The sequence below is a fragment of the Dasypus novemcinctus genome, chromosome 18 (assembly GCF_030445035.2).
Source record: "Dasypus novemcinctus isolate mDasNov1 chromosome 18, mDasNov1.1.hap2, whole genome shotgun sequence".
Lineage (NCBI taxonomy): Eukaryota > Metazoa > Chordata > Mammalia > Cingulata > Dasypodidae > Dasypus > Dasypus novemcinctus.
In genome coordinates this window covers 1596175-1612399 of record NC_080690.1, presented here as the reverse complement: position 1 = coordinate 1612399, position 16225 = coordinate 1596175, and the positions used below count along the sequence as shown (strand labels likewise).

The 16225-nt window shown below is 69.7% G+C and overlaps 2 protein-coding genes across 6 annotated transcripts in view; one reads left to right on the top strand and one right to left on the bottom strand.

Moving 5' to 3' along the window:
• The window catches only part of ZC3H18 (zinc finger CCCH-type containing 18), a 42150-nt gene extending 39952 nt beyond the window's left edge, over nucleotides 1-2198 (top strand). For all 4 annotated transcript variants that reach the window (XM_004450946.4, XM_058279590.2, XM_058279589.2 and 1 more), the window contains 2 exons: nucleotides 605-701; nucleotides 1371-2198. In XM_004450946.4, the coding sequence (XP_004451003.1) occupies nucleotides 605-701; nucleotides 1371-1572 (299 nt within the window). In that variant the 3' untranslated portion in view covers nucleotides 1573-2198. The remainder of the gene's footprint in view (nucleotides 1-604; nucleotides 702-1370) is intronic.
• A 5290-nt stretch (nucleotides 2199-7488) lies between these two features.
• On the bottom strand, nucleotides 7489-15432 carry CYBA (cytochrome b-245 alpha chain). 2 transcript variants are annotated; one of them, XM_058279587.2, is made up of 7 exons: nucleotides 15308-15432; nucleotides 10684-10753; nucleotides 10445-10519; nucleotides 10017-10100; nucleotides 9498-9579; nucleotides 8502-8573; nucleotides 7489-7760 (listed from the first exon to the last, which is right to left on the bottom strand). In XM_058279587.2, the coding sequence occupies exons 1-7, from the start codon at nucleotides 15363-15365 to the stop codon at nucleotides 7551-7553; spliced, it is 651 nt and encodes a 216-aa protein (XP_058135570.1). In that variant the 5' UTR covers nucleotides 15366-15432; the 3' UTR covers nucleotides 7489-7550. The 2 variants fall into 2 exon arrangements, with proteins under 2 accessions (XP_058135570.1, XP_058135571.1); XM_058279588.2 differs by lacking the exon at nucleotides 8502-8573.
• Between the last annotated feature and the right edge of the window lie 793 nt (nucleotides 15433-16225).

The window sequence follows — 16225 nt, the reverse complement described above, 5'->3', positions numbered from 1 at the left end:
CAGCACTGCCCCTCACTGGCCCTGCCACTCCCGTCTCCACAGCAGGGCGGGAAACACCCTTGAGTTTGGAGCTCCAGGGTAGAAGGTGCCCACGTGGCTTCTCCCCCGTGTCCCCACGCTCTCCACCTAGCGTGGGTCGTTCCTGGGTTCCTGTCGTGGGCCATGCACCACCAGAGTCTCTGGCTCTGAGCTGCCGCCCTTTCTTTGTTCAAGTTCTGAACACCCGTGGTGAGGCCCCAAAGCTGGACAAAGGAGCTTTGTCTCCTGTTAGGTGGGGCGAGCGTTGTGTCCGTGTTGCCCAGAACTCGTGCCTCACTTGGCTTTGTGGCCACGGGGCTGGCCTTGTGCGCACGCCCCCTGCTTCCCCCTTGGCTCTGCCTTGCTCCCCTCCACAGGGGTCAAGTGTGTCCAGCAGCTGCTGGCTTTTGGGAACTGGACCCTGCTTCCAGGTGGGGCCTGCCCGGCGGCCGGGCACTGTTTCCTCAGACGGCCCGCTGCCCTCCGCCCTGTCTGTGTGCCCCACCTGCACCTGCACAGGCCCCGGTGTACCCGGACCCTGCTCTCACCTGTGCGGTAAACATGCTCCTTTGTCCTCCTTTGCCAGGTTCTCGGGACCGGAAGTCGGGTGGGAGGCTCAGCTCTCCCAAGCCGGAGCGGCAGAGAGGGCAGAACCCCAGGGCGGCTGCAGCTCAGCCCGACAGGTGAGTGCCGTCCGCACCCGGGGCCAGCGGTGGCAGCAGAGTCCCCTCCGTCCCTTTCTGCCTGGCTCACAGGTCCCAGAGGTGGCCTGAGGCCATCAGCTCCAGGGTAGAGATGAGGGCGGCCCCGGGGACCCCTGGGCAGGGCGGATGGGTGAGCAGGGGCGCTCCGTGCAGCGTGTCCTTCCAGAGCCCGTGCTCATGCTGTCAGGTAAAGCAGCCGTGGCGGTCCCCAAAAGGGGCAGGAGGGAAGAAGGGCAGCACAGAATCCAGGCACGTCACCCACGCCTGCCCCCAGGCCCACAGCGTGGTGTGAGGCTGGACTTGGCCGCGTGGGGCTCGGCCTGCAGCGGGGACCCCGGGCACAGAGTCCTGGGACAAGTCTGTGAAGAGCGGGAGAGGGGCTCCTGCAGCAGGCCCGCCCACCCGGCGGGGGTGGGCGCCCGTGGTGGGCACCAGTGCTGCCGGCCACAGGCCACCTTGCCTCGCTCGGCGTGAGCGCCTGCCGGGCTCCACGGCGGAGGTCCCTCAGTCACCGGCCCGGATGCGCACAGCTTCCACGTTCCGCCTGCAAGCAGGGCCTCGCCAGGCGGGAGCGTGTGGCGGGCGGCGCGGCCCCAGGCCACGGCCCCTCGGCCCGCCCCCAGCGCTCTGCCTGCTCTGCCTCCGCAGGAAGCGCCAGGGCTCGCCCCCACCCAAGAGCTCCAGCAAAGTCACCAGCGTCCCCGGCAAGGCCTCGGACGCCGGCGCCACCGCTGCCGCCAAGCCTGGCAAGGCCAGCACGCTGTCGCGGCGCGAGGAGCTCCTGAAGCAGCTGAAGGCCGTGGAGGACGCCATCGCGCGCAAGCGGGCCAAGATCCCCGGGAAGGTGTAGGGCCCGCGGGCTCGGCCCCCCGCCCCGGGCTAGAGACTCTTCGTGTTTTTATAAATAGGGTCAACGCAGCCATTTTGGATTTTGCAGTTAATGTCTTATTTTGGCTGTGATTCTTTTTAAAAATTAAAAAAGGAAAAAAAAAGTTTCTCAGCTGGAAAAGAAGCCGCACCCACGATGAAGGTGGCGCTGGACTCCGGCCCTCGCGCGGGCCAGCAGGGCCCTGGGGGCAGGCGCGGCTCCGAGGTCGGGCCCCGTGCCTGTCAACTCTGCGCCCCGCCGGCCCCTCTCCGGGCCCCCTCGGCTGGGCGGGCGCGCTCCAGTGGCCTCGCAGTGGCCGGCGTGTCACCGGGCGACAAGGAAGCTGGACACTTGGTGAACTCCTCGCAGTGTCTTCCCTTCTCGCCCATCCCCAGGATCAAAAAGTATATATATATATTCTTGACTAAAGTCTGATTGGGAAATATTTCCTGTCTTTTATTTTAAGCATCAAATTGTTTTAGTTGATTTAAAAAGGAAAAAAAATACAGAGAAGACCAAAAAAAAAAAAAGGCCGAGGGTTGTTGGGTGTCTAACATGGAGGGTCTTTTTTGAGGGGTCTCCTAAAATAAAGTATTTTGATAAGCAGCTGTCCTCGCCCCTGGTGTCTTCCTGGGCCTGCCCGGCCGCCCTGCCAGGAAGGTCCCAGCCTCAGCTCTGACGTCTCACGGGTGGACACGGGCCCTGTGTGGCCCTGTGCTGGCCGAGCCTCTGGCTGCCCGGGGGCCGCGCCTGGCCTGGGGCTCGTGGTCCCGCAGCTGGGCCGGCCTGGCAGGGAGCTGGGACCTGGGCATCCCCTGTCCCCGGAGCCCAGCTCTCCAAAGCCCGGGCGGGAATCAGGGCACGCTGGACCCACGTGAGGCCAGGCCCAGCCCGAGCCTTGGTTTCCCCCGCTGCCTCAAGGGCCGAGAGGACATGTGAGTCGGGCCTATCCCCTGCCCTGCCAGGCCCCGAGGGGGCAGTGCGGGGCGGGACAGAGGCTGGGGTGGGGGCTGGGGGCTCAGGCGGGGCGCCAGGAGGGCACCCCTGCCCTAGGCCCCTGCCACTCGCTCAGCGGTTCGCTCCAGCATCGTGCGCCATCGTTTTCAACAAGTTTAGCCCATTTCTTTCATGACGCGCTCAGCCTCCTGCCCCCGACATGGCCCTGCCCCAGGGCCCGGCTGTCCCCTCGCCCCACGTCCTTTGTGTCCTCCTTTCCCGTGGGCTCCTCCCTGGGAGCGGCACGGGTGGGAGCCATCGGCCACGAGCCCAGGAACCCCCGGCGGCCACCCTTTGGCCCCAGGCATCTCCAGCCCTGGGGGAGAGCTGCTGTTTTAGAGCTCCAGGGCCCAGAGCTAACGCAGGTGGTGAGCTCCCCAGCACGGGAGGTATGTAAGTAGAGCGTGGATGGCCCCTCGGGGGGGCCCCTGTGGGCAGAAGCAGCCCTGGGGACTCCTGGGAAGGAGCAGAGAAGGCAGCAGGACAGCAGCACCCGCGGGCCCGGGCGGTGTCCTCAGCGGCAAGTGAAGGCTGAAGGGGCTACGGTGAGCCCGCAGCTGTCACATGACTGCACCCGGGAGAGCCCCTTCCCCTGGGATTGTGTCCTACACCTGCCGGCAGGTGAGGGCCTGGAGGCCGCACCCCTCAGGTGCACGCCCTCAACTGACGGGAGAGGCCCGGGCAGGCCCCTCCCCCTTGGGGCGGGCTCAGGGGACCCCCAGCAGCCCAGCCCGGGTGGCCTCCCGCTCCAGGTCCTTCAAGGCAAACCAAGGCAGCCCCAGCACCCCCAAAGCCAGCGGTGCCTCCGGGGGGCACAGGCCGCTCTTGAGGCCACGCCCCTGGGGTGCAGCACGCCTGGTCCCCCCACCCTCAGGCGCCCTCCGCTACCTGCAGGCCCCACCTGCCCTCCCCACCCAGTGACAGGTGGCCAGAATCCCCCGCTCCTGGCACTAAGCAGGGCTGGGGGCGAGTGGGAAGAACGGGAGGGACAGGACTCACCACGGGGGGTGGGGGAGCCCCTGGCACTTCCCAGGAGGAGCTGGAGCCCAGGCCCCACCCCAGGTTTTCCCCAGGTATGAAGATGCCTCAAGCCAGCAGCTGCCAGTGCTGCAGGTGCCCCGCCAGGTGCTCCAGGTGCCCCGCAGGTGCCCCGCCAGGTGCTCCAGGTGCCCCGCAGGTGCCCCGCCAGGTGTTCCATGTGCCCCGCCAGGTTCTCCAGGTGCCCCGCCAGGTGCTCCAGGTGCCCCGCAGGTGCTCCAGGTGCCCCGCCAGGTTCTCCAGGTGCCCCGCAGGTGCCCCGCCAGGTTCTCCAGGTGTCCCGCAGGTGCCCCGCCAGGTGCTCCAGGTGCCCCGCCAGGTGCCCCACAGGTGCTCCAGGTGCCCCGCAGGTGCCCCGCCAGGTGTTCCATGTGCCCCGCCAGGTTCTCCAGGTGCCCCGCCAGGTTCTCCAGGTGCCCCGCCAGGTGCTCCAGGTGCCCCGCAGGTGCTCCAGGTGCCCCGCCAGGTTCTCCAGGTGCCCCGCCAGGTGCCCCACAGGTGCTCCAGGTGCCCCGCAGGTGCCCCGCCAGGTGTTCCAGGTGCCCCGCCAGGTTCTCCAGGTGCCCCGCCAGGTGTTCCAGGTGCCCCGCCAGGTGCTCCAGGTGCCCCACCAGGTGTCCCGCCAGGTGCTCCAGGTGCCCCGCCAGGTGCCCCGCAGGTGCTCCAGGTGCCCCGCCAGGTGCTCCACAGGTGCCACTGAGCACACCAAGCTGCCATGGTGAGCCAGCGCCTATGCCGTGGCCAGGGTCTGAGGGCAAGGGCTTGGTCGACCCTGGAGCTGAGGACGTGGGGCGGGCAGAAGCCCCCACACCTGGGGGGAGCTGGAAGCCCCGCAGGGCCCGTCTGCCCCCCTTCCCAGAGCCCGGGGCAAGCTGGGGTGGGCTGGGCCCCGACCCCCCACCCGCCTCTGCCACCAGCACCGCCCTGGCTTCCTGCCTCTGCTCTTGGTGCCCACCCTGCTGCGCCCCCACGCCCACGAGACCCCACGCTGCTACTTGGCAGAGGAGCTGCCCTCCGGCCAGACGCCCCCACACCTGCGTGCTCGCAGCGCCAAGAGGGACCCCCCACCCGTAGCCCCGGTGCTCAGCGCTGCGCTGAGAGGTGCTGGCGGCCGACGCCCACCAGCGCGCCATCGCCCTGGAGACCCTGGTGAGCGCAGGGGTCCCCGGCGGGTGGTCTCGAGCCTCGGGGCTCTCCCTGGGGGCGGGCACTGCTGCCCCCCGAGTCCCAGCCCAGGCCCGGGGCCCGCCTGGGCCTGGTGGGAGCGACGGGGAGGCTCCTGGGCCCCTGCCCTGGCTGTTAGTAGGCACCGACTGTATGCCAGGGCGGGGCAGTCAGTGCTGGGGCGCAAGGGGCGTGGGGGATGGGGAGGGCCTGGGGCTGGGCCGGGGCACGGAGGACGGGGGGCTGAGCCCGCGTGTGGGGCGTGGGGGCCTGGGCCGGGGTCGGGGCAGCATCGACGCGGACCCGGCCGCTACCCGCGGAGGCAGGCGGTGGCCAAGGGCCCAAGCGCGGCCACATCAGCGCCAAGACGGGGCGAGTCGCCCGCGCCCCGTGGGGCAGCCGCTGCAGGGCTTGGGGTGCTCGGCCGCCAGGGCGCGGGGGCCGCCACGCCCGGGCCTTCGCCCCCCACGCCGAGGCCCTCCGCGCGCCGTCGGCTGCACTGCGTGCTGCCCGGGCTGGCCTGGTGACCGCGGCCAGCAGCCCCCCCGCCGGGCATTCCAGGGGCTCCTCGGAGCCGGAAGGGGCACAGAGGGCCCCCTATTTGTGAGTATTTATTGGGTGTTTATGGGCCCGGTGGTCCTGGGCAGGGGCCACGCCCAACTCCACAGCCCTGGAGGTGGGAGGACGGCGCCCCTAGAGCGGACGCAGCAGCGGCCATGGGGCTGCCCTGGGCTCAGGCCGGCCAGGCCACCCCGAGGCTTCTGGGAGGAAATCAGGCGCCGCCCACAGCACAGCCTGCGGCCACACAGAGGGGCATCTGTGAAGACCCCGCCTCGTCCTCCCCACCCCAGCCCCACCGACCCCACTGGCCCAACTCCAGTATGTCCTTCCAGAAAGCTCTGTGCAAACACGAGCCCATGCATGTGGGGGTGTCTGAGCGTCCCGAGGCGCTCCTGCACGGCCTGCGCCCTCCATCACGGGGCTGGGGGCTGAATCGAGCCCCCAGGAACGGGCCCCCACCCTGCCCCCGCCCTCGCGTGTGCGTGTGGACAGACGTGTGACAGGGGCGGCCGGAAGGGCGGCGCCACAGGACTGGCGTCCCCGGGGCGAGAGGGGCCGCGGGCGGGGCCGCACCACAAGCCCAGGACCTCCAGCCCGTGGGCACTGGGGGCCCCGGACTCCGGGACGGGCGTGACTTGCTTCCCCTTTAATTCTGCTGCCCGCGGCCCGGTCCTGGCGCTTGGTGATGGCCGCGATGGCCGCCTGGGTGGACAGCAGCAGGCGCCCTGGAAACGCGACCTCCGGGCCCACCAAGTCCCGGGGCCTGGGGCCTTCTGCCCTCCGCTGGCGCCCGGGGAGCTGGCTGTGCCCTCTTGGGTCCCCCAGGACGTGGGGCGGGGGCGGGGCGCACCCCTGGGGGGTCGCCAGGTGCCTGGGGCGGGGGCAGGTGGGGGCAGCTCTGGCTCCGTCCCCCCGCTTGGAGCCTCGGTCTCCCCATCTCAGACATGCCGGCTGAGGGCTGGCGTTGCGCCCTGGGGGTCTCCGGGCAGCCTGTGGGACCCCACTGCCCAGCCCACCTGTCCACTGCACCCCTGCGCACCTAGGCGAGGAGCCCCCGGGAGCCCCGAGCCGCCCCGCAGAGCCCGGCTCTGAAGAGCGCGGCGGGCGGGCAGGCCCGTCCCCGTCCCCGAGCGTGGTGACCGCGGGCAGCGGCCGAGGCTTAGTCGACGGCCAGGGTAGGGCAGGAAGGGCGGTGGCAATTCCAGAGAGGGGCCCGGGAGCCCCGCTGCGGACGGAGCACCCAAGGGCCGGGGTGGGCGCAGTGGGGGCGGTGGACAGAGGGGGCGGCGCCGGGGGGCACACGACGTGGCTGTCTCTGGGGGGCCCCTGGGGCCAAGCGGGAGGCGCTGGCACAGCCCGGGGCGAGGGCAGGCGGGACCACCGCGGGGTCAGCTGAGGACAGGCCAGGGGCGGGCGGGGGCAGGCCGGGGGCGGGCGACCAAGTTCCAGCGCAGCGGTCCCGGGGTGGGCAGGGGCACCTGGCATGGGGCGTCCGCCGGGGTGGGCAGGAGCCCCCCACAGGAGGCGTTTCAGGGATTCTCCAGACTAGGGGGCGTGGGCGCCAGGGGCAGCAGCGGAAGCCGCCCGGGACCCAGGTCCCTCGTGCTGGTGCAGGCCCAGGCCGGGCACACACTGGGGGTCCGCGGGCCACGGGGGTCCTGGCTGCAAGAGGCGGGTGAGGGGAGCAGCCAGCCCGATGGCGACGTCCCGGGGCGTGCAGGCGGCGGTCACCGCGCCCCTCGGTGCTGAGACACGGCTTGACCCGCATCTACTTGCCCTCTTCACTCGGCCCCCTTGGACGTCTCTAAAACCCAAGTTCCCCGAGTGTCAGGGATGCTCCAGGGGAGCTGGGAAGGGGGGACAACTGCTTTGCTCCACTCCTCCCAGGGCCAGGGATGTAAATTTCCAGAGCAGAAATTAAAAATACATGGAATTCCAAATACCGTATTTCACAGAATAGCCAATGCGCTGAAATTTTGCATACCACTGAGAAAGAAATCACTGCAGCGAATGAAACTGGAAGACGGCCAGGGCTTCCACAGAGGCAGGGAGGGGGGCGCTTCCCGGGGTCTCGGCCCCCTCGTCCCTGGTGGGCCGACGCTGCCCCACCCCCAGCACCAGTAAGACTCCCACACACCATCATTTCTCTCCGTTTATTGCCAAGGGGCACAGCGCCCTGGTGGCTGTGCAGGACTGCGCGGTCACACGACCTCGTCGGTCACGGGGAGCGGGTTGACGTGGGGGCCGCCCGAGGGGACCCCCGCCGCCTCCTCTTCGCCCGGCTTCCTGCGGGCCTCGGCGGGGGGCCGGGGCGGGGGCTGGCTGGGTGGCTGCTTGATGGTACCTCCCACCTGCGGCCGCTCCTGGGGCTTCGGCTCGATGGGCATCCACTGCTCGCCGCGCACAGCCGCCTGGGGGCGAGGGGCCGGGCCACGCTGGGGGGCGCCCTGTAGGACCCTTGGGAACCCCCACCCACGCAGCTCTTGGGGGGACAGGGACGGACGCCCAAGCCCACCGGACCCGAAGGGCGACGCCTGAGGACACACCAGGGTGGGGTCTGCCTCAACCTTACCCCTGCACCAAGGAGCGTCCCCTCGGGCGGGAAGGGGCCCTGGAGGCCACTCCGCGGGGCGCCCACTGGCAGGGAGGGCAGCTGGGGGGCGGGGGCTCCCCTCACCTGTGGCCAGTGCGGGCCCCAGGGTCCCCAGCATGTCTGCGGGGTGGGTGTGTGCGGCCGGGGAAGCGGATTTGGCTCAACAGAGCATCAGCCTACCACATGGGAGGTCCAGGGTCCAAACCCCGGGCCTCCTTGGCCCGTGTGTGGAGCTGGCCCAGGCGCAGTGCTGATGCACGCAAGGAGTGCCCTGCCACGCAGGGGTGTCCCCCGCATAGGGGAGCCCCACGCACAAGGAATGCACCCCATAAGGAGAGCCGCCCAGCGTGAAAGAGAGTGCAGCCTGCCCAGGAATGGCACCGCCCACACGGAGAGCTGACACAGCAAGATGACGCAACAAAAAGACACACAGATTCCCAGTGCCTCTGACGATACAAGCGGACACAGAAGAACACACAGTGAATGGACACAGAGAGCAGACAGTGGCGGGGCAGGGGGAGGGGAGAGAAATAAATAAATAAAAAACATATAAACGTACAAGCCAGAAAGCCAAGGGAGCGAGAGGGCTACCCGTCGGCCCTGCTCGAGGACGGCAGAGCGGTGAGGCCTTCTGTAGGAAGGGGAAGGGCCAGGTCTCAACTTGTCACAGATCAACAGGAGGAAGTGACTCCCCAGCCCTGAGGGCGGGGGACAAGGGGACGCTCGGGCGCTGATGCACATGCAGAGCCGCCCAGCCCGTGCCCTGGAGGTTGCCAGGCACTGGCCCCCGTCAGCCCAGCAATCTGGGCGAGGCCGAGCAGGGGCGAAGGGACCCGAGGGCTGCCCCTCCGCTCCGGCCTTAACCCAGGAACGTCCACCCGGTCTGCAGGGGACACGCCGCGCGGGCAGCAGGGAGCTGGGCAGGTGGCCCCGGGGGTGCCAGCAGGCGCAGGCCCAGGAAGGGGGCCAAGGCCAGGCACCGGGAGACACGAGGCCGGACTCCGAGACACAGACCGCGTCTAGACCCCGCTGACACACAGAAAGCACAGGAACGGGACGGCGCACGGCACACGCGAGGACAGCTGCCTCGGGGCCGCGGGCAGAGGGCGTAACCGCACAGGCACTCGAGGACCCGCGGCGGCCGGCAAGGCGCGGGGCGGCCCAGCTGGACGGGCTCTGCCTGGCAGCCCTCCGCGCCTGCCCCGGCCTCTTCCTACGACGGCTTCGTCATGCGCCCCGATGGCGCGTGGCCGTTTTCCAGGACGGCCCCCGGGGTCTCTGTGTTAAGGTCCCCCAGGAGGTCCTGCCACCCCCACCCCCCAAGCCGGGGAAAGGAACCCGAGTAGAGGACTCGAACCCGGGCCGGCCCTGGCTGGCTGTGTGGCTTGGGCCAGCCTCGCCCCGGGCACCTGCTCCGCGGGCTGGAAAGCGGGTCCCGCCCCGCCAAGTGCAGGCGGGGTGAAGGCGGGGGAAGGCCTCCCACGGGGGTGGGCAAAGGGCACTGGCCGGACCGCCACGGCCCCACCACGACGCGCGGCGCAGGGCCGCCACTCACCAGCAGGTAGATGCCGCTCGCGAAGGCCAGGCAGGCGGTGCCAAGGATGGTGGCCAGGAGGAAGCCCGCGGGCACCGACAGCCTGGCGCAGGGACGGGGCAGTGAGGGAGACAGGACGTCAGGACGGGGCCTGAGCTCTGGGCATGCCAGCCCGGTGTCCCCCCACGGTCTGGCCTCAGGGGACACTGGCCCGTGGCACCCAGCAGCTGTGCGGGGGTCATGTGTGCCAGCCAGGCTGCCACCCTGCACTACTGGGTGTGCCCGAGGGCAGCTTCCAGCAGACACCGGGCACAGCCACCGCCTGGGGACCTCAAGGGAGAACCGCCCAGCCGAGCCCGGCCACCCCAGGACGGGGACCGCCTCGGGCCACCAAGGGTCGGGGCGGGTTGTTACGCAGCTGAGCTAACTGATACGGACGCGGGGCCTCTGCCGGAGCAGTGCGGGGTTGGCTGGAGAGCACCTGGGCGGGGGCGCCAAGCCCAGACGGCAGCTCCCCCGAGCCGGGGGTGGGGGGCTCACCCGAGATGCAGCAAGGCCCGGATGTAGTAGCTCCTGGTGAGGGGTCCAAACAGCTTCACCACAGACGTCAGGTACTTCTGCCCGCTGGGCAGGGGGCAGGGCTCAGCGTGGGGAGCAGGGTGCCCACCCCCCTGGGCAGCCGGCACCACGGGCACAGCAGGGCAGGTGCCAGGAGGGGACGTGGTGGGCGCCAGGGCCTGGGAGGGCGGGCAGGGGCCCATCGCCTGCCGCGTGCCACCTGGGCCCCGAGGCCCCCGGGGGGCTGGGCAAGGGGGCGGAGCCCCAGGTGAGGGGGGGAGGGGAGACGGGGAGGCTGGGAAGGGGGGGAGCCCCGGGCGAGGGGCGAAGGGAGCCCGGGGGGCCGGGAAGGGGGGGCCTGGGGAGGGGGGAGGGGAGCCCTGGAAGTGGGGGCCCGGGGGGGGACCTACCAGCGCTCCATGGTGGAGCCCTTCCTCCTCCGGCCGCGCGGGTACTCGAGCAGGCACACGAGCACGCCCGCCGCGCTGGGTGCTGGTTAAGGGGCCGCAGAGGGACCCAGGCAGAGGCTGGGTCTGACGGAAGAGGGGCAGGGGGACCCCGGCAGCCCCCCGCTCGCCAGGACCAGCCCCCAGGCTCCCCAAGTGCTGAGTGGGCCCCCCGCCCCCCCACATGCCCCCGGGAAGGATACATGGAGTAGGCGCCAAAGTACCACTGGGTGAACTGCCCGGCGGTGGCCACAATGCCCCCGGTGATGAGGACTGCGGGAGAGCGGGCGGCCGGGTCAGCCGAGGGGCCCCCAGTGCACCCCCGAGCTGCCCCCGCCCGACACCTTGGCTGCTGCTGTCCGGGGAGGGGGACCCCTGCACATCCTGGGCGTCAGGCTCGGCCCGGGCCCGCTCCCGTGCCCCCGAGCCCCTGCTCGACGCAGCTAGTCACGCAGTCGGCACCCAGGGTGGGCTGCTCCCCGCGCCCCAGCGCCGCCCCCCGCGCTGCACCTGCCCCCGCCTCCCTCCCGCCCCTGCGGGCGCGGCGCCTGCCTGTCACTTGGGCGGCGTCACCGCAGTGAAGCGCACGAGCGCGCGCTCACAGCCAGCACCCCTGTGCACCCCCGGCGGGCGGGCATCAGGGACATCTGGGCCTCGGGGCCCCCCATGCCCACCCCTCCCGCCCCCGGGGCACCTCGCCGGCTCCGCTGGGGGCTAGGACGGGTAAGCTGAGGTAGTTCAATTCTCAGCCAATCCGACAGCGGCGTGATGTGCTTCACTGGCTGGGTGAGACACTCGGGTTTTGCCGCCTTGTTTTGTGGGGGTTGAAATTAAACTTGTTTTTCCCCCTTTCCCGCCTTCTGTTGAACTGCTCAGACTGTACTTCTTCTATTTCTTTTCACAGGTGTGGAGTTACACACCCGTGTCCCCACAGCTTAGAGGGGCTTCCCCTTGCAGCGTGACATTTTCATCAGAGAAGCTGGGAGCGCGCAGGACGCGGGGCCACGTGCGCCGTCACCGCCCGCCCCCGTCCTGCCACTGCAGACGCGCTGTGCCTCACTTCCACCCATCGCCGTGTCCAAACATCCCCGAGGCGTCCCGGGAGCCCTCCCACTTGTTTCCCTTTAACCGGGATTCATCGAATCAAGGCTCTTTTAGTTGGGGGTTGTATTGCTTTCGTCTTTTAAAACGTACAATTTTCCTCCTTTTTAATTTTTCACGGCTCTGACTTTTCTTTTTAAGGAGGTACTGAGAATTGAACCTGGGACCTCATACATGGGAGGCAGGCGCTCAACCACTGAGCCGCGCCCGCTCCCATGTGACTGTTTCAAGGCCTGGGACATCCTCCGTGCCTCATCTGCTTGCCTGTTCGCAGGATGCCATTTACGGGGCCCCCCGTGCCGCGCTCAGTGGCCTGGAAGTCAGCTTGACGGGGCTAGAAGACCACTGGGACAAGAATCCCCCAAAGGCAGTGCGGGACGCTTCGCACGTGACCACGGAAGAGGCACACGGTAAGTTATCCCGCGTTAATCCTCACATGCTTAAGCAAATTCCCCAAGATGTCGCAAGCACGTTTTAAAACTCCCACTTCCTGACGCACAAAGAGCTTGAGAAAGGCGAGCTTGGCTTCGCCCCCTCACCGCTCTACCGCGCGCTTACAGCTGCTTTCTACCAGCTTCTCTTCCTGCGCCCCAGCTCCTCCTTCTGCTTTCAGTTTCCCTCCTGTAAGTTCACCCACCCGCAGTCCGCCCCCCAAGGCCCGTGAGCGCTAACTGCGTGTCTGGAGACCCCTCAGCGGCAAGGACAGTCTTCCTGGGTCCTGGAATTCCAGGGTGACTGGCTTCTCTCGGTACCCGAGACGCTGTTCCGTGAGTGCCGGCATCGCTTATAGATGAAGAGAAGCCTGATCGACAGCAGCGCATGCCCTGGGCTCTTCCCCTCCGGTAGCGGAGACGGACTGAACCAGAGATTTCTTCATTTCTGAACATTCTCGTTCCTTACTGTCTCCATTTCCTGCTTCTCCGCTCTGGAACTCTCGTTGCACACACACGGGCTCTTCTACTCCCGTCCGTGACTCACCTCCGACCGTGACTCCATCCCGTCTTCCCTTTGGGCTGCGAAGCCCCCTCAGACCCGTCTTCCACACCCCAAGCTCCCCGCGTCCCTGCCGACCTCCGACGGCTGTAGGTCTGGGTTTCCACAGGTCCTTTCGTCGCACGGTCCCGTCTTCTAGAACTTACTCTGAGCCCAGCACACTGACTCTCAGGCCTCTCGAAGGGCGCCCGTGGCGCGAGTGCCCGTGGACCCCATCGGCAGGCGCCCTCGGCAGCGCGCAGCCCGGCAGGGCTCCCCTTCCACGACAGCCCCGCGTGCCGCCGCGGGAACGCCCTGAGCACTGTGGCGCTGGCGCCTGCTGGGTCCCGGGGGCTCCTGCTCCTGAGCCTGCGTCACCTTATTTCCCGGTCGGGGTCCTTGTCCCACAAGGGTGGGGAAAACCCAGCCCTGCCCGCTGCCCACAGAGGCCTGACGTCCAGGGGCCGTTTTCCACGGGGCGCGGCAGCGGCGAGCGGGCTTCCTCCCGCCAGCGGCCCTCCGCTCCTCGTCCCGGCCGCGCCGGCTCCGGCTTCGCGCCCGCGGCCTGGTTTCCGCTTTTCCTAAGCCCCGGGCCCCGGCTCCCCTGCACGGCTGACCGCCCCTCCGGCCGCGCGCGCCTGCGCGTTACTCCCCGGCTTGTCCGTCGGCGTTTCTGTTTCGGAAGTGGAGGAGACCGCTTGGTCCGTTCGTTCTAGGTGCCGTCATCTTCAGGGGCGTCATTTCCCTGAGCCTCACCTTCACTCCCTGCTGTCAGCAAGGGGAGACACCCGCACCCCGATATTCACACACCGTCAGGCACAGGTGTCCAAGGTGGGAGCGACCCAGAGCCCGACGCAGGCGAGAGAAGCGGAAGGCGCTTCCGGACAAGGGCAGGTGAGCCGAGAGCACCGGCCCGCTCCAGCCGCGCCGCGAGGACGTCGCCGCGGAAACTAGGCGCGGAAGGACAGACAGTGCGCGGGAAACACGGACAGTGCGCCGATTCTCAGAGGCAGAGGTGAGCGCGGGGCACCGGGGCGGGCAGGGAGGGGACGGGGTCCCCGCTCAAGGCAGTTGGTTTGGGGTGACGGACGGTGGCGGCACCCTGAGCTGTATGCTCCAAGGGGTTAAATGACGATGTTGCATTTACACGGAACCAGGCGCACATTTAAAATCGAACAGGGAGCACGACCGGCTTCCCCCGGGAGGCGCGAAGAAGGTTCATCTCGTCATCCAACGAGGAGTCACGGAGCACCTAACGTGTGCGGGTTTGCGGACGCGGCAGTGACTGAGCCGAGGCAGCTGCTGTCAGAAGAGCGCTGGGACAAGAACCCGAGCGGGCGGCCGCGAGCTGGGAAGGGGACGGAGGAGCCAGCCTGTGCAAAGGCCCTGGGGCAGGCCAAGCTGGGGGATCCAGGAGGAGAGCGGCTGGGCTGAGGAAGGGGCAGGGGCATGACAGGAACCCTGGAGGACATGGGCAGGGAAGGGGCAGGGAATCTTCTAGAAGACAAAGAAGCCTGTTAGATGAGGCTGCTAACAGCACCTGGCCAGTCCTGCGCCCCCACCCCGACTCCCAGTCGCAGACTCAGCAGAGCGAGGCCGGGAGACCTTCCAGCCAGCGGTCTCGTCGGCCTGAGGAGCCCCAGACGCTGCTTGCAATTTCCCTCCGCCCGGACTGGAGAGTGGACGTGAGGCCGGCGCTGGCCCAGGGCCGTAACCGCAGGGACTGCCGCGGTGGCCGCGCTGCACCTGCCCTGGGTTCCCAGCTCGGCCGGGGGGGCGGGGGGGGCCTGGGGGCAGGGGGAGCCGGGGCGCCGCGGCCCTCGGCAGCAGGCAGTCCTCCCTCCACCACCCCCACTAGAAAACGGAAGTGACCTGCTGGCGCAGAGCAGGCTGCCCCCACGCTTCCGTCTGTGGGAGGAGAGCGGGTGCAAGACCCACCCAGGTCTGCACCCCTTTCCCTACCCAAGGGCTGGGGTGCCTGCTTCCCTCTGCCCCAGCCGCTCCCCGCTCTCTGTGGCTCAAGGGCAGGGCTGGGGGGGCCTCAGCAGCGCCCGCCTGCCTCAGGCCCCCCTCACCCTCCCAGGCTTGGGCTTCCTAATTGGATGCAGGGGCCTGCCCCTCCCCTCGGCACAGCCCCTGGACCCCCCAGCACCCAAACAGCTCCGGGGGTTCTCCCGCCCCAGCATGCCCCCAGGGTCCCGCCTCCCACGAACCCAACACAGCCCCAGACCTCCCCCCTGCCCAGCTCCCAGCACAGCCCCGGGGGTCCCCCTCCCCAGCGCAGCCCTGGGGGCCACCTTCCCGCTCCCCAGCACCCAGCGCAGCCTGGGGGGCCGCTTGGGGCTTTCAAGGGTCTTGGGAAACGCCAAACTTCCTTCCGCGCAGCTGCGGGTCCCACAGCGACAGGGGGGCGCCAGGAGGGGGAAAGGGGCCCCCAAACCGGGGCCGTCGGCCCCTAGCATGGCTCCCAGGCCAGGGGGGCCCCTGGCGACCCCCGGGGCAGAGGAGTCTGCGGGGGCAGGGCTACCGGCCCGTTCTCCCAACCCGGCGATTCCCCGGAAACCACCGGCCGCGGCCCCGGGGCTGCAACTTCCTCTCCCAGCGCGGGGTCCCGGGGTCCCGGGGTCCCGGGGTCCCGGGGTCGAGGGGCGCAGCGCCCCCAGGCGTCTGCAGGAGCGGGCCGCGGCGGCGCCGGGGGTCTCCGAGCCCTGCCGCCGCCCCGGGCCCCGCCCCGCGCCCGCCGCCCGCACTCACTGAGGCCCGACGCCAGCGCCTGCTCGTTGGCCCACATGGCCCACTCGATCTGCCCCATGGCGGCGGCGGCGGGCACTGGCGACCCGGGCCCCGCGCGCTCCCGCGGCCGCCGGCCGCCCCGCCCCCGGGCCCACGCCCCGCCCCCACGCCCGCTTCCGTGCGCCCGCCACGCCCCGGCCCCACGCCACGCCCCGGCCCCACGCCACGCCCCTCTGCGGCGCATCGCATCCCCAGAAAGCCCGGTCCCGGCCCTCCCAGGTTAGAAGGCCCAGCGCCAAGGCGGGAAAACTGAGGCGGGAAGGCTGCCGTGCCGTGGCCTGGGCTCCCGGGGGTCGCCCCGAGGCCTGCTGCCCCCCACAGCCCCCAGCAGAGGCTGCAGAGGAAGTCCAGACAGCCCCCTCCCTCTGCCCACGGGCCGCCCAGCCGCCGGGGCGCCCTGCCCTGTGCCAGGCCACAGCCTGATGGCACCGAAGCCCGGGCTGTGCACTGGCCTCGGGGACAGGCCACCCAGGCCAGCGTGCCCGATCCCCGAAGGTTTCCTCGGCCCCCTAGGAGCCCCGCCCCCACGCACAGCCGGACTGACCGGGGCCACGCCTGGCAGTGCTGGGACACGGCCCCTGGAGGGCTGCACGGCCAGAGCCTGCTCTCCACAGGAAGCTGGGTGGCTTGGGGAGCTACCCACCCCGGCTGTGGGACCACTCCCACCCCAACTGCTTGGGACAAAACAACCAATTGCAGGACAGACAGAAAAACAGAAGCCGGGAAGTGGGGGAGGCCAAGCCCAGTCCCGTCTCCCTCCCCATGGCACCAGCGCCCCACACCTGGAGAGGACACCAGAGATGCCGCAGCTCCGGGTTAGGGGGCCCCCCAGCCCCAGTGGGATGATGGCCTGGCTTTCCGGGGGGGGCAAGGTGTGGG

Bases quoted from the DNA above. Each gene is read 5' to 3' on its own strand.
- CYBA (XM_058279587.2), bottom strand. From the start codon at position 15,365: ATGGGGCAGATCGAGTGGGCCATGTGGGCCAACGAGCAGGCGCTGGCG. The intron at 10,520-10,683 runs GTATCCTTCCCG...ACCAGCACCCAG, and splicing joins TACTTTGGCGCCTACTCCAT to CGCGGCGGGCGTGCTCGTGT. The intron at 8,574-9,497 runs GTGAGTGGCGGC...CCCTTCCTACAG, and splicing joins CGAGCGGCATCTACCTGCTG to AAGGCCTCACCGCTCTGCCG.